Source organism: Mixophyes fleayi, chromosome 8 (assembly GCF_038048845.1).
Source record: "Mixophyes fleayi isolate aMixFle1 chromosome 8, aMixFle1.hap1, whole genome shotgun sequence".
NCBI classification, from domain to species: domain Eukaryota; kingdom Metazoa; phylum Chordata; class Amphibia; order Anura; family Limnodynastidae; genus Mixophyes; species Mixophyes fleayi.
This window is the reverse complement of record NC_134409.1, coordinates 96,008,975-96,034,065: the sequence shown is the minus strand read 5'-3', so window position 1 is coordinate 96,034,065 and position 25,091 is coordinate 96,008,975. Positions and strand designations below refer to the sequence as shown.

General features: G+C 41.2%; 1 protein-coding gene across 1 annotated transcript in view; it reads left to right on the top strand.

Annotated features, from left to right (window-relative positions):
• The first annotated feature begins 6,489 nt into the window (after positions 1-6,489).
• PICK1 (protein interacting with PRKCA 1) overlaps positions 6,490-25,091 on the top strand; it is a 92,245-nt gene continuing 73,643 nt past the window's right edge. Inside the window, exons 1-2 of the mRNA XM_075182907.1 lie at positions 6,490-6,584; positions 12,516-12,578. Of these exons, the coding sequence (XP_075039008.1) occupies positions 12,538-12,578 (41 nt within the window). The 5' untranslated portion in view covers positions 6,490-6,584; positions 12,516-12,537. The remainder of the gene's footprint in view (positions 6,585-12,515; positions 12,579-25,091) is intronic.

The following is a 25,091-nucleotide window of genomic DNA, read 5'->3' as shown; positions in this document are numbered from 1 at the left end:
GAGATAAGAATGCAGAGAGGCTAGGAAGGTCACGCTAGTACAGTTGCAGTTTGCTTGCCGGGTGATTCCAATGGGCCACATATGGGTCATTCCACATCAGATCACCCAAAAAAACATGAAATGTCCACAACCCATCTCAGATTTTTTTGCGAATTTTTTAGTTAAGATAGAATGTCAAAGCAACTATTTCGGCCAAATATCTCGACTGACAATTAGTTGATTAAATATTGATTTTTCAATTTATTAAATAATTTACCTATCACAGTTTCTTTATCCAGTTTATTTGAAGTATCATGAGTGTTTATTAAAGAATCACCACAAAATTTGAACCTCTAAGGCAGGGTTGTCCAACCCTCGGCCTGCGGGACGCATGCCGCCCAGCACGCCTGTAAATGTGGCCCAGAAGGAGTTTTGGTTGTGGCAAGGGGGCAGAGTTCTTAATGGAAAAAAAAAATCCTGCAAAAAAAAAAAGAAAAGAAACTACTTACCTTGTGGTCACGTCAGCTGGTACTCCAGCTCCCTCCCTTGTCTCCTCCTCCATGCGGCGCTCGCAGTGAATGTCGGGCGTGATGTCATCACGCCTAACATCCATTGCGGAGCGCAGCACAGAGGAGACACCCGCGCGAAAAGAACAATCAGCAGCACAGAATTGGAGAAAAGAAGAGAAGAGGACAGGAGAACAAGCCGATTAAAAGGTAAGTTAAGGGGGATTTTTTTTATTATTTCAAGGGACGCCTACAAATGAATAAAAGTCACCTGCTCCTGGAGCATCATGGACCTTATCTCCCTGCTACCAGTTGCGCACGCAGGGGGGGTTTCTGAGTCTCTAGAAACCCCCCCCCCCTGCGCTAACTAAGTGGCCACTGTCCTATACAGCAGCCACGGCGCTGTCAAAGAAGCGTCCGCGGCATTGCTGTATTGTATACAGCACCGCCGCAGACGCTTCTTAGACAGTGCCGCGGCTGCTGTATAGGACAGCGCTGGCGAAACGGAGCTGCTGCGCATGCGTAGCTCTCTCTCTGGTTTTTTTTTTTTTGGGTCGGCGGGGGAAACCCCCCCCCCGACAATCCTCTGTGCGCCGCTGGCTACATACTTCTACTTGTATTACTAATGGGGTATTATATATTATCACTTTTTTTCTCATATATACATATATGTTAACTATGTTTTCTATGTTTTTTTGGATGATCAGCTATCGTTATTGTTAGTGTATTTTATGTGTGGCCCAAACCAACTCGTTGTCTGCCAATGTGGCCCAGGGAAGCTAAAAGGTTGGACACCCCTGCTCTAAGGTAACTCTTCCTCCCAAATCCAAAAATCCAGACCAATTTACTTTATCTGCCTCATGTTTTGCGTTACGGCAAAAACACCCGTTTTTCAAATAGAATAAAAATCACTAGGTTCAATTGACATTAGGGAACCCCTTACTACCACAAAAAAAATCAGCAGGGTACTCTGTTTCATAGTGGAGAAAAAAAATAATGAAGTTGATGTTCGATTACTGTTGTACCGCATACATAATTTACACATTGTTAAAAACCATACCAAAAAAGTGAACTAAACTGAGACAATGGGATAAAACTCCCATACAGGAAATGAAACAAACAGAAACTGATGGGAAGGGGATTCCCTTTAGAGAGACCAAAACTGAAACTTTCCAGAAAAAGAGAGAGGGAGGCACAGAAAGAGTCAATCATGGCAGCTGCTCATTTGGTAGTCTTTTAAATACGCCATATTACTATCTACTCAAAAACCATCGGATTACATAGCTGGGACCACTTTACAGATGAAGAAAAAGAACTTTTGATTCTGACAACTGAAGTTTAAAATGCAGTAACCAATGATCCTGAAACCTCAGTCTGCTACTATCATGAAAAGCTTCTGCTGCTAAGATATGAAGAATTTCAGAAAACATGCTGTAATCCTTTCTTGTCTCATAAAAAAAGGAGCCAGAAAAAGCTTAAAAGTTATGTTACTGAAGTGGACCAAAGAACATGGCGACTGTCAGCTTGTTGTATATTTTAGGTAAGATGATTGTGACACTTCAAACTGTGTAAGCCTGTACGTTATTAGCGATGCCCATGACCATGTAGCTATAACTGTGTATGCATTCATTACGGTAGTTATGCAACACTTTGCGAAACTATTGTCAAAATTGGAGTATGTTTACTACTTTAGTGATGGTGCTAGTGTACAATACAAGAACTGCAAAAACTTTTTTAACTTATGCTTCCATATAGATAACTTCAACATTTAAGCAGAATAAAATTTTTTGCCACATCGCATGGTAAGAGTCCATGTCATGGTATTGGAGGGACAGTTAAACGTCTAGCCACTAGCACCAGTCTGCAAGCAGTGGAAACCCATCACATCTTGACACCTTTGGACCTGGGCAAATGAAAATGTACATGGCATAAAGTTTTTTTTTACGTGTCACAAAACGAAATACAAGACTGCAAAACCAAGCTGCATAGCCGTCTAAAAACAGCAAACTCTGTGGCAGGAACACGTTCTCATCACAGATTTCGGCCTATTAGTAATGATGAGCTACACATATATCGATTGTCATCAGACGACATAAAGACAGGAGGAACCAAAGTTAGTGTCACTATGACCACCGTCACAAAAAATGTGGACAAAATTGATCTGCAATTTGGAACATACATAGCAGCAGGGTATGATAACATCTGGTACACTGGGTATAATGAGGAGGAACAAGATGTGTTGATAAACTTCATGAAACAACAGCAATAAACAAATGTGCTGTCCTGGCCTTCAAGAGACAAGTGTTTTGTTCCTTTTATTCACGTCCTCTGTGTAACGGAAGTGCCTACTATCCAAGGAAGTACTGGAATGCAGTATACACTTTCTGCTGACACTTTAAGGACAATTACAGACTGTTACAACAAGTTCCAAACAAGGGGAAAATAATGACATTGTTGACTCAACTTCAGTTAAGGACTTAAGTTATGTTAAATTTCATGGTTTCTTGTGTTAATTATGTATGCGGTACAACAGTAATTGAACATCAACTTCATTATTTTTTTTCTCCACTATGAAATATAGTACCCTGCTGATTTTTTTGTGGTAGTAATGTATACCTTTTTAAAACACCCCCCAAAAAATGGGATCCCTAATGTCAATTGAACCTAACATTTTTAATTCTATTTGAAAAAACTTGCTTTTTTGCTGTACCGCAAAACATGAGGCAGATAAAGTAATTTGGTTTGGATTTTTGGATTCGGGAGGAAGAGTTACCTTAGGGGTCCAAATGCTGTGGTGATTCCTTAATAAACACCCGCGATACTTCAAATAAACTGGATAAAGAAGCCGCGATTAGTAAATTATTTAATAAATTGAAAAATCAATATTTAATCAACTAATTGTCAGACAGTCAAGATATTTGGCAGAAATAGTTGTTTTGACATCCTCTCTTAACGATTTTTTTTTCGGAGAAATCTGAGATGGGCGGTGTGCGAAACGTACGTCGGGGTTTAGTGACGTCATTAGGACGCCACTCACACCCGACAACATAGACAGGCACTGATCTCTCGTCTCAAGTAAACGCTCCAACGCTTTACTAATGGCGCGTTTTGTGCGCTACATTGTTATTATATATACTTATATGCAAGGGGAAAGGGGGTCACTATAACTATATATGCAGTCCAAGGGAATAATAGGAATAAATCTATGGACTAAGCCCACGCGAGTAGCGCTATTACACGCTCATGCAATACTGAGGTTATGTGACATACCTATGACCCTGTGTGTTTGGGAGAAGTCTCCTTTGCGTTAGAGAGTGTGGGACTTATATGAGTAGTGATCAGAATGATATATTCAAGATAAAGTTATACAGCGCTTTATATATATTTGTCAGAGAAATCTATGACATATGTTTTCAGACTGCGTGATGTGATTCAATTAAATCTATAATACACAGCAATTGATGCTTATTGAGATCACTTCTTTATCTCTCAGAACTACTTTGGAGATTAGTTGTATCAGTATATACTACATCAAGAGATTTTGATGATTAATATCCTATTAGGAGATTAATAATGAAGGGAATTTTCTCTTGATGTCTTAAGAAGGATCCTTTTCCCTGTACTGTTCTCAGGTGTTTTTGTTTTAACACAACACATACACACAATTTACCATTTTTAATATTTCGCATTTTTAAATATTTACAATAAAAGTCAAGTTTTATATTTATATATAGAATTTATTTATAAGGGACTGGAGTGCCTCTTATGTTTTTTCTTTTCTCTCTTTATATGCTCTATGCTTAAAATTATTGAGAGTGCACTAATTTTGCCATAAATAAATAGATAACGAGTCCCACCTGTGTGCGACCACATCTCTATGTTACTTTGGGTGGTGGACAACCCTGGTTGAACTGACATGAAATGACCCATATGTTAAGAGGAGGCTGGAGAGAGCTACAACAGGATTCGCATTAGCAGCGAGATCATAATGGATCTGTTGGTATGGGATCATTTCCTACACGAGTTTAATTGGGTGCGTTTATGGCCGCAACAGAGCAGCCTAACCGTGAGCTGCAGCTGTTCACAGAAGCAGCAGGGGCAATAGTTTTTTTGAAGTATATATGCAGGGGGAATGGTGCGCACAATCATGACGAGACGAGTGCGTCGCTAGTGGTCTCACTAAGAGACTAGCTGTGCTGGAATTGTTTCCAATAGTGGTAGAGTTAGAAATTTGGGGTCCATATGTGGTGCCAGGCGGATTCTTCGATTTTCCCTGTGGCTCCAGTGGAATAATATCTCAAGGCCAGAGGGAGGGGAAGTCTTCCAGGTGCACGGGGGACACATCCCCTTTAACAAGGTTCCAGTTCACAGTGGTTTTAAGAGATGCGTGCAAGCCTTAGGTTGGGATGAAGTGATATTCAGGGCACACTCATTTACGATAGGCACGGCTAGATAAGCAGTGAGGGGCGATCTGTCAATTATATCAAGAGGCTGGGTGGCTGGAGGTCAGACAGTTACAAATCTTATGTCAGGCTGGTAAAGCGGAACAGCGGGTCAGCCTTCATTGTGCGTGAATGAGAAGTTTGTACCCGCGCGTCCACCAACCCAGAAAGACTTCTGGAGTGATGTTACATTTGTATGATCATATATCATCCCAAGACTGTCCTCGATAGGTGCGAGGAAGGGAGCGGGCATTGACGGAGCTGATAAGAGGATGAATTCAGCCATAAGTAGACTCATTTCTACGTGTGGCGGCATCAGCATACGGCATGAAGACATTAGCATGAAATGCATTGACTTTATAGAAGAGACAGGGTACAACTGTCAGAGGTCGCTCTAGACCTGTTCAATAACACGATACAGGAAGTGTGGGAGGTGTTGGGCGGTTGGTATCACAGCATGGTGGTGGGGGCTTCGGCCTCATGAAGAACACGCCCCAGAAATTCCAGGGGGGGGGCATGTTTGCGATGCCCAAATGGTGGACTGAACACGCCCCAGCAATTCCAGGGGGCGTGCTTGCGGTGCCCACATGGTGGGCAAAACACACACCCCAAAAGGTAGAGGAATTGGAAAAAGGAAAAAGAACCTTGCGCACTGCTTTCCCTGCATTTGTTGTTCATTTTAAATAAAACTGTGACAGGTATTTACGCCAACACCAGCCTGTGTATTTTTATTTCAGAAAGAGTTTGTTTCTTTCTGCGGGATGCCAACAGGTAGACATATCCTCCCTTATCACAGCCAGCATTACTTAGCTACACCCATTACCTATTCTTGTTAAATTGGGTAACAGAAGATAATGAAATTTGAAAATCTTCAATATAATATTAGACCCTTGGCGCAGATTCAATTGTAGAAAAAAATCGCTGTGTAGTGTTCCAGAACTGGCGTGAGATACTATGCGGTGCTTTTTTAAGTGGAAAAAAGAGACGCGGGAAAAAGTGGCCGTAAAGTTACTTTTTACTGTATAAGAAGTAAAAATGCCCAGCATTGCGGCTAATTGAATTTGCACCTTAGTATTTCAATTTCTACATCAGTGTTATCATTTAGTTTGCAGAGCTAAACTTTATCATTACACTTTCCGGTCTCCCACTCTTCGACAACCAGACACTGGACTAGTTAATCATATCAATGTCAGGAACATTTGTAACTGCTTCTTCTGCCACAAACTCAGTTTAAGTGACACTTAGCAGACGGGAGCAACAAGTAGACATTCGGGGACAGAAGAGCAGGGGTGGTACTGTTTCGGAGGTAAATCATATTAGTCGGGACATAGGTGTGGAGAAGGGTTAATGTTTACAGCTGTGAATAGCACTCCAATGTATCGTTTACGACACCAGACTTTCTAGTTACCATGAAAGCGCACTCACTGGCAGGAAATGCGCAAATAACCTGGTTCAATAGGACCCATGAAGAGTATAATACAGGGGACATCTAAATTAATCACGATTAGTCGCGCACATGCGCAAACAAATCTTCGTGCCACAGCGCTTTTTGATGACGCTAAACTATAAGATGCATGCGCACATGTGATGGAAACATTCGCGTCACCTGTAGACTCTGACGAAGCCAAACACCGTAGACGCATGCGCGGTCTTTATGGTGAGTACCGTCAGGTGTCGGTATTCGTTCTTGAGTACCAGCAGTAAAGAACAAATCAAATAAGGCTACTTATCCGGTGTATGTGTGATTTGAAATATTAGTAAACATTTGCCGTTTAGGAAGACAATGGGAAACATTTTAATTCCTATTGAGCGTAGATGTGCATTATTGACTGCTTCTCTGCTGTTGTAATTTATGTTATTGTAGTCATAAGATTTGGTGCTCTGAGTCACGTTTTTTGGTGCTTTTTTACCCTATAAAAGAACTAACACGGATATCGTAATGTTCGGTTTCTAACGTTTGAAATCATTTGTCGGAGATAATGCTGTTGGGCAAATACATGATGTATACACCTTGCATACAATGACACGCCCAACAAATATCCTCTCAACGTAACATGCACACTGAATGTGGTGATACAGGTGTGGATAGATTAATTCAAGATCCAGTCTGTCAAATATTTGAGCTTGCAGGATATTTTAAGGAACTAAGGTAGGTATGCAGCTATTGACATCATTAGAAGTGACTCAAAAAAAGATAGGCACCAGTAACAGTTGTTTCGATACTTTGTTCACATGTCTCCTGAGAGCTGTCCAGTCCTATTTTAGTCTTTTCCTTTAATAAATATTATTATAAATATGCAAAGTATTAAGTGATATAGTCAGCAATCAAGAAGATGGTCACTGCTGTTTGTTAAAATTAAAAACTTATGTTAGAGCCAAGATGGTCAACCAATAGATTGCAATCTACAAGTAGATCATACCGCGTTAGCTGGTCCCTTTTTAAAGCTAAACTTACTTGGTTGCACATAGTGAAAATCATTTGCTGAGATGAAAATGTGTAATGGGATCAGGGCCGGATTAACCCTAGGGCTAACTGGGCTATAGCCCAGGGGCCTCGGGCATCCAGGGGGCCCTTCAAAGTCCTCAGCAGCATTATTGATCGGTCTGGGGACAGGGGCGCCCCCATCCCGATCAATGCTGCTGAGCACTGTCAGTGCAGTCCTCAGTCCCCGTCGCCGCTCAGTAATCTGCTTACTGAGGAGATTTCGCGAGATCCCTGAATGGGATTGACATTATGCACTTCCCCCACGCACTGTCCATTTATACCAGATGTGTTGAGCATGTATTCTGCCTGTTGAGTACGTTTTATCCTCTTGCACCAGTGCGCTAACCCAATTTAACCCGACAGAATCATCTCCCTCACCTCAGAACGTTCAGTAGAGATGCCTATTTTGTGTCCCCGCTGCTGACTGCCAGAGATTCATGGCAATATAGAAGGCCCCACTTAATCTGAAACACTCCTCTTGACCCCCAGCCCACCGACTGCTGGCACGACAGGACTGTACCCTGCACCTAACGCCAAGAGCCACATCTATTAAACCCCATACACTCTTGCTCCTGAGGCGTTGCCTAGCAATTACCAAAGGTGATCTGCCCTCTTGAGCCTTTCAGACAGCATGTCGGCACTCATTTTGGAGCCCCCAGTGCACAATGCATTGGTTTCTGCGATTGGGGATACAGGCTGTGTCTGTACTACACTGCTCATTGGTGCAGAAAGGTGAGCTTTTTAACTTGTGTCCTCCCCTGACTTGCACACCCAAGAATATGCAAAGCAGTTTTGCTTAAAATTTATTATCAAACATCAATTAACAACAACAGATAGATATGGTCTAGTTTGCAAGGGTAGAGACATAATGTTAGAAGGAGACTATATTCCTATATGGAGATGGTTGTTAGAGAACCATAATTTTACAATCCAAAAACATATTATGGAGATAACAAGAACAATTTAAGATAAGTTTAAATCCCAATTGCTGGAGCAGTATGAGGTTTTGATGGGAGGTGGGGACTAAGTGAGATCAGTAAATGTTTCTTTAGATGTTAGCCAACTGAGCAATGTAGCTGGGAACAGTAAACTTCTCATGGGCTGGAGCGATTAAGTCCTCCATGTTCATATAGAAATTTATTCTGCTGATCCACTTTTGCAACAAGTGTTTGTTTCAGCAGCATTTTATTATATGTGGAAATAGGAATTATGGTATGAATACTATGCCAGAAGCACGGGTCCAGTGGGACTTCAGTGCCACGCATTTGTGCTGATGCACTAAGGACATTTTGCCAGAAGGAAGTTATATGCGTACATTCCCACCAAACTCGAAATGAGGTACAAGTTGCAGAGTGGCATCTCCAACAAGTGAGATTCCTCTAGAGCGGGATAGTGGTGCACCCCATTAGAGTCCACCAGCTGACCATCCCTCAGAGAGCCTCCAGTACACCAGGTTTTAAGTGACTGAGAGTGCAACCCAGGTGGAAACTTTGTGTGATGGATATTAGAGGAGAAACAATGGATGAGATTAATGCGCGTGTTCTGAGCTAGTGTTCCTATTGTCAGGTTATGTACAAAAGGGATGTCTTGCGACCATGGGCCAATATATCGTGGTGTGGTGACAAAACAATTTTCTGTGTTCACCCACTGCTTGGAAATAGCGTTTCTGATCCACAACTCTATTTATCATGATTGCATAATAGTAACTAAGAAACCAAGAGAGTTGGGCCCCTTCTTAAACATGGCTTGTTTGGTATGGAAAGATGGCTATTTAACATATGAACTGTTCAAATGCTGTCTGGACAGTGTCTGTGCTCCACTAAACAAACTGGTCTTTATATTTTTGAGTAGTAATGTCTATGACTTTGATTCCATAATGCGTTAAACTGCTCATGGTTTTTAGTTCATATTGCATATTTATAAATAATGGTTATGTATTTTCATAAATTTTTATTGGTTCGTTTATCATTTAACTTTTCCTATAATTAATAAAATATAATTTAAAACTTAACAAGGAGATCAATGAATCTACTTAGAGCAGATTATTATAATTATATATTTTTAATCAAATAACTTGTTCCTTCTACTATGCGAAAGGTATTCCACACTGTTGCTAGCAAATCCTCCTTTTGTATTTTAATATATATCAAATCCTGTGTACTAGAAGCATTTATACTTGGTCACCCAAAACCTAAAAGTTTGTTTTAGGTGGAGTCCATTGTTTTAAGCTTAAGAACAGTTTTTCTTACCTGGGGAGCAAAGTTTGATTTATTATTAGTCAAGATGTGGAAGCTGCTTATACTCTCAACCAGAGTCCACGCAATAAGCAGGAGCCTGATTTGTTAAGGATCTTAACTTGAGAAACTTCTTATTTCAGTCTCCTGGACAAAACCATGTTACAATGCAAGGGGTGTAAATTAATATTCTGTTTTGCACATAAGTTAAATACTGACTGTTTTTTCATGTAGCACACAAATACTTGATAGCTTATTTGTACACTGAAATTTAAAGTTGATATTTGTGTGCTACATGAAAAAACAGCCAGTATTTAACTTATGTGCAAAACAAAATACTAATTTGCACCCCTTGCATTGTAACATGGTTTAGTCCAGGAGACTGAAATAAGAAGTTTCTCAAGTTAAGATCCTTAATGAATCAGGCCCCAGGTACTTATCTTTTAAAAGTCAGAGACCTGTCTTATGGTTGGTAATCTCCTTTCAATGATCAAACTGCAGAGTGGTAGTAAGAACCTTAAAAGGGCTGGGTCCCCTTCCCACCACATATATCCCAGCCCCTATAATGGGTTACACCTTGTCCCTCCCTTGCCACATACTGTTGGTGGGCCTGACAAATCGAGAACTCGGGCAACAAAGAATAAAGTAGGAAGCTATAAACCAAAAAGTTAGTTTAAAGTCAAATAGTGGAAAAGACCAGTTGCTATCTTAGCAATGAGCAGTGGATGGAGCTGAAGATTAGAGTGCTTGATTTAAAATTCTAAAGGGGAATGATCACTAAAATGCCTATTTGTTTGTCTACAATAAAATATTATTGAAAGTGAATTTCCGTAGAAAACCTTACATTTTTTTTTTTGTATGCTCTATTATATTTAGAAGGAAAGTGCACCCATTATTGTTCTTTATTATTTATCAAAGCCAGTGTATTACTATGCTAAATAATGGACCTGAATTATCTGAAGTGTTTTTTACTTTGAGGCGATGTTTGTGTTCTAATAACATGGTTTTTAAACATTTAGGGCTCACTCACACCTATCTGCTGTGAATATAATTTCAACCACCAGAAAAAAATAAGATGGATGGTTTCTTATGGGCTTATTCCCACCATTTAATTCCAAAGTTTGTATGCCACATTTAAAAGTAAAAAAAATTATATCATGACCTGATTGTTATCAGTACAAAGTATTGTATTGCTAAAAGTGCAATGCATGAAAAGCATGCTTTCATTTTTACTAATGTTCCCTGTTAACATGTAAATGAGCCCTCATAAATGCTCAAATATGTATGTTTGTAAATAAGGCTACCTGTTAGGATACCTGCTACTATGTAGCTTCCAAGTGCTGTCTCACCTGTGTTGTTTAAATGATTCCATAGGTTGCTTATGGAAATCGGCAACCTCTGAGGCAGTAAGCTGGTAGACACTCCCATTTACAGCTGCTGCCTGGGTAGGTCTACAGGCTTGCTGTCTCATGGACCCCTATGGTCCCAGTAGGAACCTGTAGAAATGTTTTTCAATCAGACAACAGTTAGAAGCTACATGGCAGTTAAAGTATTGTAGACCTGTACATCATTTATAAAGATGCACGTTTGGGTGTTTCTAGATATTTAAACAAAATTGTTGTTTTTTTTGTTTTTTGTTTTTTTTTTCTTCAAATAAGTGTATTCATAGACATGTATATGACATGCATTGCAATTTGATCTTTTTTGTACTATCAGCAGCTTTGTGACGTTAATCCACTCAGAGCTGTTGCTTAAATATAGTTGTTAAACGTGTCACAATATTCATAAATGAAGCAAAATACGCTGTCAAATCTTAGCCCTTGCTGCATTGTTTTACTAGTATTTTTACCCCCTCTATAAAAAAAGCACAAAGTATATAGCATCAATTATACAATGGTCACAAGGCTGCTGTCTGATGTTTTTAGTGTTTGTAGTAGAGGGGGTGGATATATTAATAAGTCAATGCTACAGGGGCCTAGACTGAACAGTTTGTTTTGCTTCATATGTCATCACCATTTATTTATATAGCGCCAGCAAATTCCGTAGAGCAATTGGGAACGTACACTGTAATAAAACAATACTGGATAATCAAGACAGGCAGAGAGGTAAGAGGACCCTGGTTGCAAGCTTACAATCTATGGAATATATGAATATTTTTTTATTTTATTTTTTTTGTTTTATTTAGTTCTCCTTTAATATGTGAAATGTTGAACATTTTTGCCTGAGCTCGCTTTGTCTAGCTGGTGAAAAGCAACTGTCTGTCTGCATTGTTTCAATCACAGTTCTAAGTTGCATGCACAATTTAAAGAATAATTCCAATTTTAGTTACTCCTACACCTACACCCTTTCTGCTTGTTTACATAATCTGTAAGGGTCCCTGTTATGGAACCCATTGTCTTAAGTATTTATAAAAATTGGTCCTCCACAAAGGAGGGTCACATGTGGAGTAGACCAGCATATTGCTATGATGTCCTTGCCACAGTCATAACACCACTTTATTCCTCCATGGCAATGGTCTTGGAGTACTAATGATTAGCATCCTATAGCAATGGAATTATGGTGCATGAATTGGCACCTACATAGTAATCTTCTGTGACCTAATCAAAAGCAGGCCCTACTTTGTGGGGGCCACTATCCTGTATCAACCCTAACTGTACAGAAGATTGGGACCCTACATTTCAAGCAGGTCAGGAAAAGAGGTGGGGGATAATTGTTAAATTTCCCATCCAAAAAATGGAATTATCCTATACCATTAGTAATGTCTTTATGGTATATAAAATGCATACAGTGATTATTTGATCAAGGTGAGGTTGTTATCTACATAGGTCTATCTAACCTTCTCAAACATTTGTATGTTTTTCTTCTACAGAAAGACTGACTAACGCATTGAGATGTTTTCAGAGTTGGACTATGATCTTGACGAAGACAAACTGTGAGTAGTGCACAAATAATTAAATTACTATTCATGTTAATTCTTATTTTTAGGGGGGGTCCACCTGCTCGTACCTTTCCTGAATCCTTACCTATATTCAGGACTCTATATTGCTGGTAATTTAATTCCTTCCAGTCGTCCTCAGAGGAGCTCCATTGAATCTGTTCATATGGACAAGGCATATAGTAATACTTTGTAAAGCTTTGGATAGTGGTCAGTTTTGAGCTTCAGTTACTAGTTGGGTCTCGAGGAAGGTCCACTCACTTATTTGCGACATGGTGGAAGGATATGATAAGTAAAGGCTGTCCAAAAGTGGATAACCTTTTTAAAAAGGATCTAGAACAAAGTTTGATTTCTGTAATCCGCTGACCTCTAAATATGGCGGTTAGTGTATAAAATACATCTTCAATGTGGTGGCTATTGTATAAAGCAGATCTCTAATTTGGTGTCAAGTGATTAAAACAAACCTCAAATCTGTTGTGTATCTGCCATGTTATTACTTCATTTCTCGCCAACTCAAACTCAGTCTTTCAGAAACTGATTTAATAATATTCCCACCCAAAAACGGAAGCTTCCTGCCTAACCTTTCCATTTCTGTTGATAACATGACCAGAAATCCCACCCGCAAGCTCGCTGCCTAGCTGTAATCCTTGACTTACAACTATCCTTTGTTTTCCACATCAGCTCTATATCTAAATCATGTTACATACATCTAAAAAACATTTCCATAATACACACATATCTCGCACAAGACACTGCAAAAACCTTAATTCATGCACTCATCATCTCCTGCATCGACTATTGCAATTTCCTCCCTACTGGTCTTCCCAAAATCAGACTTGAGCTCAATCAATCTATCTTGCACGTAGCAGCTAGATTGATTTTCCTTGCAAACCATTCTTCCTCTGCTCAGCCACTCTGTTAGCCTCTACATTGGTTGCCTGTTCTTTAACGAATCCAATATAAAATTCTTCAAATAACATACAAGACCGTCAGCAAAATTGCATCAACATACATCTCCTCGCTTGTCTAAAAATATCTCCCAACTCGACACCTCCGTTCTGCACAAGATATGTGTCTCTCTTCCACTCTCATCACATCCTCCAATACCCAGTTACATGACTTTTTTTGGGCTGTACCAACTTTGTAGAATTCCCTCCCTCGCACAATAAGACTTTCCTCTAGTCTTGAAACCTTTAAGGGTTCTCTGAAAACCCACCTTTTCAAAAAAATCTTATGATATCCCTCAACCACCCTCTTTCTTTATCCCCCTAAGTTACTCTATTACCACCCTCTACACAGCTAACACAAGACAACAACCCTCTGACCAACATTGCTGTGTACTGATCACACAGTTCACTCAATACTTTTTACCTTTGCATTCTAGCTGGTCCATTGTGCAATATGATGTAGCACGTTCCCTTGTGTTTCAAACTCCCATTGTCCCACAGATTGTATGCTTGCGAGCAGGACCCTCTTACCTCTCTGTCTGTCTGTATTACCCAGTATTGTTTTATTAATGTTTGTTCCCAATTGTAAAGCGCTACGGAATTTGCTGGCGCTATATAAATAAATGATGATTTTATGACACACCAATGTTAAAATATTGCAGAAAATAAAAACACATAGCAGCATGATTAACACCTACAGTCATGACCAAAAGTTTTGAAAATGACACAACTTTTGGGGGGGCACTGTTACCATGGGTTGTGACAAAGTGGAGGTGGAGTTGGCACCTAACAGGTTAACTTTGTTAATGTATCAAAGCTGACAAACCCCTCCCCTCTGCAACCCCCTGTACCTTTTCCAGTCTTGGTTAAGTGCCCAAAGGAGTTGGGCTTACTTTTATGGCAGGAAGAAATTATTCTATTTTTTTCTCCTAAAATGTAACCTAATTTTTGCAGCAGTGTGCTGTTTTAGCTGGCAAAGCACACTTAGACAGTGCCAATACAGATATATTGTGCACAGATGATAATGTCTGGATGGTAAATGGCAAAAAGCAACAGAATAAAAATTGGTAATATCTGGTAGAACTATATAGCAACATCTGATCCAGATGATATGGAAAATAAAAACATGGAAACACTAATGGATGATCCTATTAGATAGCCAGCCGTAAAATTCGCTATTAATAGCAGTAGAAGCTAAATATTGGTTGATTGAACAGAGAGGCAGATAGTGAGATACAAAGCGAACGCCGACGCGCGTTTCGCTTGTATGCTTTGTCAGGGCAAGACGAGCAATATAGGATTGGCCGTTATTACTGCCGATCATCCCCATAAGATCGTATCTCTGCCTCTTTTGAAATGATGTCCAATGATACCCTTTGATAGGCGGAACTTTAATAGGATAGCCAGATACTGCCGTCGATCATCCTTACAAGCCTGAACACCTGATTGGCTTGCTCATAATGACGCTTACACGGGGGCTTGGCTCTGATGATTTAAATAACCAGTTAATACCATTGCTCGTCTTGCCCTGACAAAGCATACAAGCGAAACGCGCGTCGGCTTTCGCTTTGTATCTCACTATCTGGCTCTCTGTTCAATCAACCAATATTTAGCTTCTAGTGCTATTAATAGCGAATTTTACGGCTGGCTACCTAATAGGATCAACCATTATATCGCCGTTACAGCCGATTTCGGAGCTAGCCTGCAATATAATCAAGCCTAGATAGCTAACTATTTACCAGCAGGACGATTAGATTTAGGCACAATATACACTGATCCTAGATAGCACTACTACAGGCACAGCTGCCATATTAGCTAGTTTTGTAATTAGGTGCTTTTCAATGTTATCTCAAGGAATAAAGACTGCCTAGAATTTTGAGATTATTATAGAAACATTGATACTACCTATTAAATTTGATACAATGTATTATCTATTTACATAGATGATTTTGAATGGATCAGGATATAGCAGAGAATATGATCCTAGTTAATTCTGATATATGATAGTAACAGTGGCAGATTTTAATACACAAATAACGGTGCTTAAATTTATACAGTGAGATAGCAAAAGTGCCTGCAGCTGGGACTGCATTTTATCTCACATTGCACTTATTTTCATTTTTTAGTTTTTATATTTTCGCTCAATGTATGGAACAAGTTATTTTTAATAAAAACTAATAAAAGGTATTCTTTTAGATATAATTTGCACATCCTGGAGTGCCTCTATATATACTTTTCTTTCTTTCACTTTTTCCCTTATACTACATATAAGTAATAGGGAGCACCCTCCAGAAAAATATATACATACAAAAATATCTGGAATAAACTGCATAGTCAGTAATATTGAGGATGTATGATAGAAAAACTTATTTATTGACTTAGTGCGGCTATTTCTTTACAATCACAATGGCAAATGTGCCAAAAATTACTATGATCCCTTCCGATAGGATTCAATGATTAAACATCCAGGATTTAGCAAGATATACTGCATATAGTTACCGTTTAACATACTGTCTCCTCCTGGTCTCCAGCGTGTTCCAGCAGAGAGTGATCTCGTCCTTTAGAAGGAAGACAGTATGCTGCCGTAAGTTGAGTCCGAAACCTCCGGAGTTAACTGATCAAATTGTGGATAAGGTCTGGGATGTAATCTAAATGATGTTGGAGATATAATGCACATGGACCTGTACTGTAGCCACAAAACACAAGCTGCACGGAGCAGTGTCGGCTAATCCCATCTAACGCGTTTGATCACCTAAGGGTGATTTCATCAGAGGTAATGACATTACCTCTGATGAAATCACCCTTAGGTGATCAAACGAGTTCCTATTCCAGAAATACGTGTAGCACTATCCATTAGTGTTTCCATGTTTTTATTTTCCATATCATCTGGATCAGATGTTGCTATATAGTTCTACCAGATATTACCAACTTTTATTCTGTTGCTTTTTGCCATTTACCATCCAGACATTATCATCTGTGCACAATATATTTGTATTGGCATTCAACATTGCTTGTAGTTCTATTTGTTGATATTATATTGTTATTTATTCATTTGATCATTATCTACGTGATGTGGTTTATTAAATAAACATATATTTTTTTCATATTTATCCTACATATTTTTGAGTGGTTAGTTGGTTTTGTTTTCCAGCGCTGTTATTTGTCTTATGTCTGGTGAGACCCCACAGGTCTGTACAGCTGCAGGTCTAAAACCACCATCACTCTTTTGAAGGTCCTCATTCCATTGCGCCAGGAGTTTGGTTTGTTTGTCTTTTGGATTTTAGCTGCTGACAGGCTGCTAAAACACCTGGTTACCAGCGCTGCCAAAAGAGCACCGATTAAATCGGAGCGTCAGGGGCTGAAATATCGGATTATACCAACTCCCCTCCTCAACAAAGGAGTTGGAGAGGAGTACTTGTTCAATAAGAAAAACGGCCACTAGAAATCTGCTAATAGCGACTGCTACATAATATAAATGCAACAAATCACCCTCTTTAACAGCAGAAAACTTGAGGAGGAGCAGGAAAAAGGACAGAGTCCCCCCCCCCCCCCCCCCCTCCCCTTCCCCCTCAGGTCTGAAGCAGGTGGACTGTTCCAAGAGCGCTAAACACTGCCTGGGAAAGGAGCTGCAGACATTCTCTGAGACACTGAATTGCTGACAGACCTCTCCTGTGCCATAAGAATCTTAGCCTGTTTGGAAGGCTAAGTACCACTTTTCTTATTTCTCTATACTATAGAAAGGGCTATATTGAAATACAGTTGTTGTTTCAATAGCATTTTTTTAATAAAATTTAGAATACTAATTGTATAACACATAGTCTTTGCAAGAGATACTAATTTTTGACTCATAGATTAGTTAGTATCTTTCTGTTTGCTTGTGAGTGATTGCCTGCATTTTATTCTTTTACTGTTCTACTATTCCCTTAAAAAAATGTCTGATAAGGGAAAGGCACCTCGCGCAAAATATTATACGTGTTTAGAGCTCTCCCATTTGGCCTTTTGACAGCACCGAGTGTTTACAAATATAATGGTAGTAATGACAGCCTGTCTTGATTCCAGATTAGTGCAAATAGTGCCCTATCTGAATGATCTGCCCGTAAAAGCCTCCTCAGCTCTCCAGCTGAATCAGCACCTGGTCCTCACTATCAGGACCCTGGAGACGCACGGATGGCTCATAAATCGAGAAAAGTCACAATTGATTCAATGCCAAAAAAGGACCTTTCTGGGATTAATCATGGACACAACAAACAAAAGGTTTTCATTTCGGAGGACAAATCTCAATCCCTGAGGAACCTGAATGCTCGGGTTATGACCTGCCGCAGACCGTCGGTCCACTTGTTCATGCGTCTTTTAGGAAAGATGGTATTGACTTTCGAGACCATTCCATATGCTCGGCTGCAGTCGAGCTGCTTCCAATGGGACCTCTTGAGGAAGTGGTCAGAATCCCATCTGGGATTGGAGAGACAGTTGATACAATTGTAACCAGAGGCGATGCTTCCCTCAGATAGTGGACAGTCCAAGACAATCTGACAGTGGGGAGGTCCTTTTCCCCATGGGTCTGGATCTTAGTAACCACAGAGCCCAGCCTGACAGGATGGGGGGCTGTGGTACTTCAGTTACAGCTTCAGAGACTCTGGACCGTTCGGAATGCTTCATTCCCCATCAACATTCTGGAGCTAAAAGCCATGCTAATGGCCTCAGAGAGTGCCCAGGCGATACTTCACGGACACCCAGTCCGTCTGCAGTCCGACAATGCAAAGGCAGTGTCTTATGTCAACAGACGGGGGGCACCAGGAGTGCGGGGGGCAATGAGGGTGGCTGCTCAGATCTTGACCTGGGCAGAGAACCACGTCCCCACAATATCAGCAATTTTTATCCCAGGAATCCAAAACTGGGAAGCAGACTTTCTCAGCTGGCATGCAATATTGCCTGGAGAATCCCATCTCAACAGGATGGTGCCTCAGTTTTACTTTCTAGAAAGAGACCCCTTGGCCGTGGCCTTTGAAGTAATGACGATGCCATGGGACTTCAGGTTGGGATACCTGTTTCCTCCCATCCTTATGATTCTCAGAGTTCTTTGACGAGTGAAGCAAGGGGGACGGCCAGTCATTTTAGTGGCTCCCTCTTGGCCAAGGCGTTTTTTACGCAGAAATTCTGAGGCTATTGGTAGGTCATAGTGTGAAATTACCTCTTCGAGAATTACCTCTTCAAGGACCATTCACACATCAGGAATTGCCTTGGCTCAATTTAACGGCATGGTTGTTGAGGCCAGCCTGTGGAGGTCCAGAAGGTTCCCTCCACGAGTAGTGAACACCCACCTTTTGGGCTAGAAAACCAGTTTCGGCACGTATTTACCACTGCATCTGGAAAACCTACATCAGATAGTGTAAAAACCGACCATGGCACGCGGCTGCCTTTCGTGTTCCAAGGGTTCTGGCTTTTCTCCAGGGTGGCTTAGATGCGGGCCTTCGTTTAGGCTCTCTGAAAGTACAGATATCGTCCCTTTCGGTATATTTTCACCTGCACCTGGCAGACATGCCGGATGTCAGGACCTTCTTGTAAGGAGTCCTACATATCCAGTCTCCATATGTTCCTCCAATGGCCCCCTGGGATGTTAATTTGGTGCTAAATATGCTTCAAGGGCCTCCTTTCAAATCATTACGCACCACAGAATTAAGGTTTTTGACTATGAATGTTGTATTTCTACCAGCTATTGCATCGGCTTGTAGAGTTTCAGAATAGGGCGCTCTCTCATGTCGTGAACCATATCTTTCACAATGATATGGCAGTTCTTAGAACAGTTCCCGCTTTCCTACCAAAGGTGGTGTCCAGCTTTCATGTGAACCAAGAAATAGTGGTTCCGGTATTTAAGAGTGGCCCCACAGTCTTCAGGGACAGGTTTCATTGAGTCTATGGATGTGGTCAGGGCTCTAAGAATTTGTCAGGAGAACATCAATAATTTTCTGCACAGATTCGTTATTTGTTTTGTTTGACTCCTCTAAACAAGGATGGGCGGCCTCTAAGCAATCGATTGTTAGGTGGCTCAGTGTCGGACTGGGGCATGAGGGGCCCACCGGGGAACTGCAACACTAGGGGCCCACCAGAGGGGGTGTGGTCAGCCATCATAGAGGCGGGACCTGACACTAGAGGGGAAGTGGTCAGTCCGCGAAGAACAGCTAGCACCTTGGTGTAGTATATAAAGCATAGAGTGTGTGAATAAAGAATACACAGTCTTGACCTGCGTATTTCCCTTCTGCTATTTATCACTATGCTGTAGCATTGTGTGTGCAACTTTCTTTATAAAGCCTAAGTTCCAGCTCAGCATTAACACAATTAAATAAAAATAATGTTGCCTGTCGGACAGGAAGTCATTGACTAAGACTCAGACTCTCACAAAAGCAAATCAGTGGATGTTAGCCTAATAATGTATGGATTTATTTTATTAATTCAATGGGGAAAAAGTTAATGAAGTCTTAAAATTAGAGACCTGCTTAGTCCTATAGCAATATGCAAAATCATATTCCCTGTAAATATATATATTTGCGAAATGTGCTAAACATACTTGCATGACAAAATGTTTCTTAGCTGACAACTGTAGAATTTGCATTCATTTCTAACAGTGTAACTGAGATTTTCTGTTTTGGAATAATAAATGCCCAAGCACGTTGCATAACATACCTCTAACAGAATTTAGGATCTCAAATAAATTACTACTGGTTTCTAATGATGGGTCAACTGAAATCCGTTAGCTGCATTTTACAAAATAAAAAGGAAAAGCGAAAAAGAAATAGGAGGAGTAGTTTCACTGCAATGAAATAAGATTATCGTGTCCGGACAGGCAGGGTGCAGACCTCTGCCCCGTACCCAGAATCCTCCTAGGGAATAATCAATCACCAGCTCCCAGGTACAAGGGAGAGAAGATGCCCCCTAATGCAAAACATCCCCAGGCAGTCGGAGCTATATGATTCTAAACAACACCCGAGGGCATAAAACAAAAAGCAGATGTGTTTTCTAACATTCTGCATTCTCAATTTATTTAATACAGTAAGCAATATCCATTCTCCTCCTCATCGAGCCAGTCCTATGACAAACCGAAATACATTATGAAGTACATTAGGCAGCATACAGTCTACTTGGTAACTGGGCACTAAGCAAATACACCTGATAGTTGTAGCGCTATGCAGAGCTGTAACTAGAGATTTTAGTGCCCTGGGCGAGAGAGAGCAATGGCGCCCCCCCCCCCCCCCCAACCCAACCCGATCTTGTTAGGTGTAGGTTGCCTTTCTCTGCCGTGACAAACGCTCTATATTGCGCCCTGGGAGGTCACACTGCCCTAATTACAGCCCAATGTGTATAATTAATAAACACAAAACAAGAAAAGATTCTAACAATAATTAATATTAGCTATTACAATAGCAAGCCTGCACAACCAGTGGCTCATCTCTATGACTGTTCCACAAGTGTATCACATCCTGTAATTACAAGTGTATTTTATTATAATGGGACAGTCCCGTAATTAGCACTCTATGCTTGTCCCGCGGGTGGGTACATTGGAGGAGGGAAAATGCTAATGGGCAGACTAGCGCTTTACAAAATCAGGGTTATCGCTGTCAATAAACCTTTGATGTTTAAAGTGAAAAGAAAAAACTATCTTGGGCAAAAACTCAAATTTTTACTGGTAATGGGCCTTTTCATGTGGAGTTTTTAGGTTCTCGTGGGTTATCTCCCACAATCCCAGAACATACTGGTAGGTTAATTGGCTGCTATCAAATTTACCATAGTCTCTCTCTCTCTCTGTCTGTCTGTGTGTGGGTATGTTAGGGAATTTAGACTGTAAGCTCCATTGGGGCTGGGACAGATGTGAGTTCTCTGTAAAGCGCTGCGGAATTAGTGGCGCTGTATAAATAAATGGTGATGATGAATTGTAGAACTCTTATTTTATTCAAGTGTATGAACAGAAAATACTTTATATAGGTTACTTAAGTCATTTCTTAGAACCCCTCATGTGTTTGGAGAAAGAGCAACACTGTGCAGACATGACACAGTAGATAAGTTTTAGTGGCTGCTGCTGTACAGCATGTTTTGATGATGAGACTGGCCATATCCTAGTTTGTAAGTGGGACAGACTGCTCCATTTCACATGGTCTTCCCATACTGACTGCAGAGGTCAGGTCTCAGTGTCATGAATCTCCTGAATTGCAGAGCTATATATCTGCCTAGAACAAAGTAAAGGTATTTAACAGTGACCTCTCTTCCACGCTTCATAAGTCAGACACTGGCATTCTCTGCTTGCATTATAGCGTTATTGGTCATTAACATGATAATGGATGGGTTACCTCTCACTGCCAATCTTGTCTGGAGAAGAAGTTGCAAGATACGAGTCCATGTAAGAACTAAGAAAAGTACACATACACCCAGAAAAGGAGGGGGGAGAGGAAAGACCAAGAAGAGACATGGTGATAGATAAATAAAGACAGACAGGCAGACACACGGTAAGGGAGAAGTGGAAACAGACAGCAGAAAAGCAGTGGCAGGAGCCGTGCACAATGTAGAGGAGGAGCTGAGAGGTCAGGGGGCGCCTGTGTGACGAGTGGTCGCATGCTGCTTCTATACAGAAACAGGCAGCATGCGGCCACATATACAGAGATACGGGGGCAATCCTGATTGTGAACAGCTGAGTAAACGCATAGTTGTGTACAGCAAAGAATGGGCGGCCGTTGCGCCCCCCCCTCGGCGGCCGCACCACCCTCGTTACTGCCCTGGCGCTATGAGACCCACCTAAAAGAAGAGAAGCGTTCTGTGCCGGGCAGTGCAGCTCTGTTGTGCCAAGGTTCTGTGGCAGTGATCAGTACACTGTAAGACTGGTTTTCTCTCTTGACTATAACTTCCGCCTCTGTTTTATATCACTGGTGTTCTCTTCCTCTGTCTACCTCACACGGGGACTGTCCACTTGCATATTGCTGACTAGGGAGGGGGCGATCGCAAGCAGCTCGGACGCCGGTGAGGACCTCCAGGTAATCTCCGCCCACGGGGAAAGGGGGTGTGGCCATAAGGTAGCCGGGCCTACCAGTGATTTAACCGGTAGCCCGCTGGTCCAGTCCGACGCTGAGGTGGCTTACTTCTACTATTTAGCACGCTTATGTCAGTGCTAACAGACCTGTGCCAGATCGTATTGTAGCCCATTCAGTGGGGGCGTCCTGGGCTGCATGAAATGGGGCCTCAGCTGACCAGTTGTGCAGAGCAGCCATGTCGTCCTCTGTCCATACTTTTACTAAATTTTATCAATTCAATCTGTTTGCGCCAGCAGACACGGCCTTTGCAGTAGTGCTCTACGTGCTGGGCTGTTAGAGCGGTCCCTTCCTTAAGGGGGCTGCTTTAGTACGTCCCCATGGTAGCAGTGTTTTTTTATACTTATGATAAATCCGTTTCTCTGATTCCATCTGGGGACACTGTGTTCCCTCCCTTCTGCTCTTCTGCTGTGTGGTCTCTGTTTGGTTGGGGCTTTATACCTGGAATGGAGAAGCAACAGGAGGTTGCAGAGAGAAGGGGATTGTCAGCTTTGATACATTAACAAAGTTAACCTGTTGGGTGCCAACTCCACCTCCACTCTCACAACCCATGGTAGCAGTGTCCCCCAGATGGAATCCGAGAAACGGATTTATCGTAAGTATAAAAACCCTCTTTTTTCACAAAGTCTGCTTCCGCAGTTTTTATGATGGCAATTTGCAAATACTCCAGAATGTCATGAAGAGTGAACAGATGACTTGTAATTAAGTCCCTCTTTGCCATGATGATGAACTTTTATCCCAAAAACATTTCCACTGCATTTCAGCCCTGCCACAAATTGACCAGCTGACATCAGGTCAGTGATCCTCTCGTTAACACAGGTGAGCGTGTTGACGAGGACTAGGCTGGAGATCACTCTGTCATGCTGTTTGAGTTAGAATAACATCATCCTCATCACCATTTATATAGCGCCACTAATTCCGCAGACTGGAAGCTTTAAAAGGAGGGTGGTGCTTGAAATCCTTGTTCTTCTTCTGTTAACCATGGTTATCTGCAAGGACACACGTGCAGTCATTATTGCTTTGCACAAAAAAGGCTTTACAGGCAAGGATCTTGCTGTTAGTAAGATTGCACTTAAATCAACCATTTATCGGATCATCAAGAACTTCAAGGAGAGAGGTTCAATAGTTGTAAAGATGGCTTCAGGGAGCCCAAGAACGTCCAGCAAGTGCCAGGACTGTCTCCTAAAGTTGATTCAGCTATGGGATCGGAGCACCACCAGTGCAGAGCTTGCTCAGGAATGGCAGCAGGCAGGTGTGAGTGCATATGCACGCACAGTGAGGCAAACACTTTTGGTGGATGGCCTAGTGTCAAGAAGGACGGCAAATAAGCCACTTCTCTCCAGGAACAACACCAGGGACAGACTGATATTCTGCAAAACGTACAGGGATAGGACTGGGGTAAAGTAATTTTCTCTGATGAATCCACTTTCAGATTATTTGGGGCATCTGGAAAAACGCTTGCCTGGAGAAGGAAAGGTGAGCACTACCATCAGTCCTGTATCATGCCAACAGTAAAACATATTGAGACCATTCATGTGGGGGGTTGCTTCTCAGCCAAGGGAGTGGGTTCACTCACAATTTTGCCTAAGAACACAGCCATGAATAATAAATGGTACCTAAGCATCCTCCAAGAGCAACTTCTCCCAACCATCCAAGAACAGTTTGGTGACAAACAATGCCTTTTCTAGCATGATGGAGCACCTTGCCATAAGGCAAAAGTGATAACTAAGTGGCTCTGGGATCAAGTCATTGAAATTTTGGGTCCATGGCCAGGAAACTCCCCAGACCTTAATCCCATTGAGAGCTTGTGGTCAATCCTCAGGAGGTGGGTGGATAAACAAAAACCCACAGATTCTGACAAACTCCAAGCATTGATTAGGCAAGAATGGGCGGCCATCAGTCAGTATGTGGTCCAGAAGTTGATTGACAGCCTGCCAGGGTGAATTGCAGAGGTCTTCAAAAAGATGGTTCAACACTGCAAATTTTGACTCTTTGCATAAATTTAATGTAATTGTCAATAAAAGCCTTTGACACTTATGAAATACTTGTAATTTTACTTCAGTAAAAGCAACATCTGACAAAAAAGGTCTAAAAACACTGAAGTAGCAAACTTTGTGAAAACCAATACTTCTGTCATTCTCAAAACTTTTTGCCATGACTATATATGAAATATAGCCTCCACTATTTAAATTACTCCATAAATAGCAGGGATTAATGGAGTTCATTCTTAATCACAATTGTTTCATGTTTAACACTGCTCACAAATTATGGGTTTAGCCTTGGCTACTGTGTTTTTGTAGTGGTGTTTAGATTCCTGCAACTAGATTTGTGTAGCATGCCTGCATTTAGCAGGCAACCAACAGTAGGCATCTCAATGCTATCACTTAATATCTCAAATTTATTGAGTGCAGTTTGGGCAGTTTTTATCTTTTATAAATTAAATTGTTTAAATTATAAGGATTTCCATGGATTAGGTAAAAACTCGGAATGAGTCA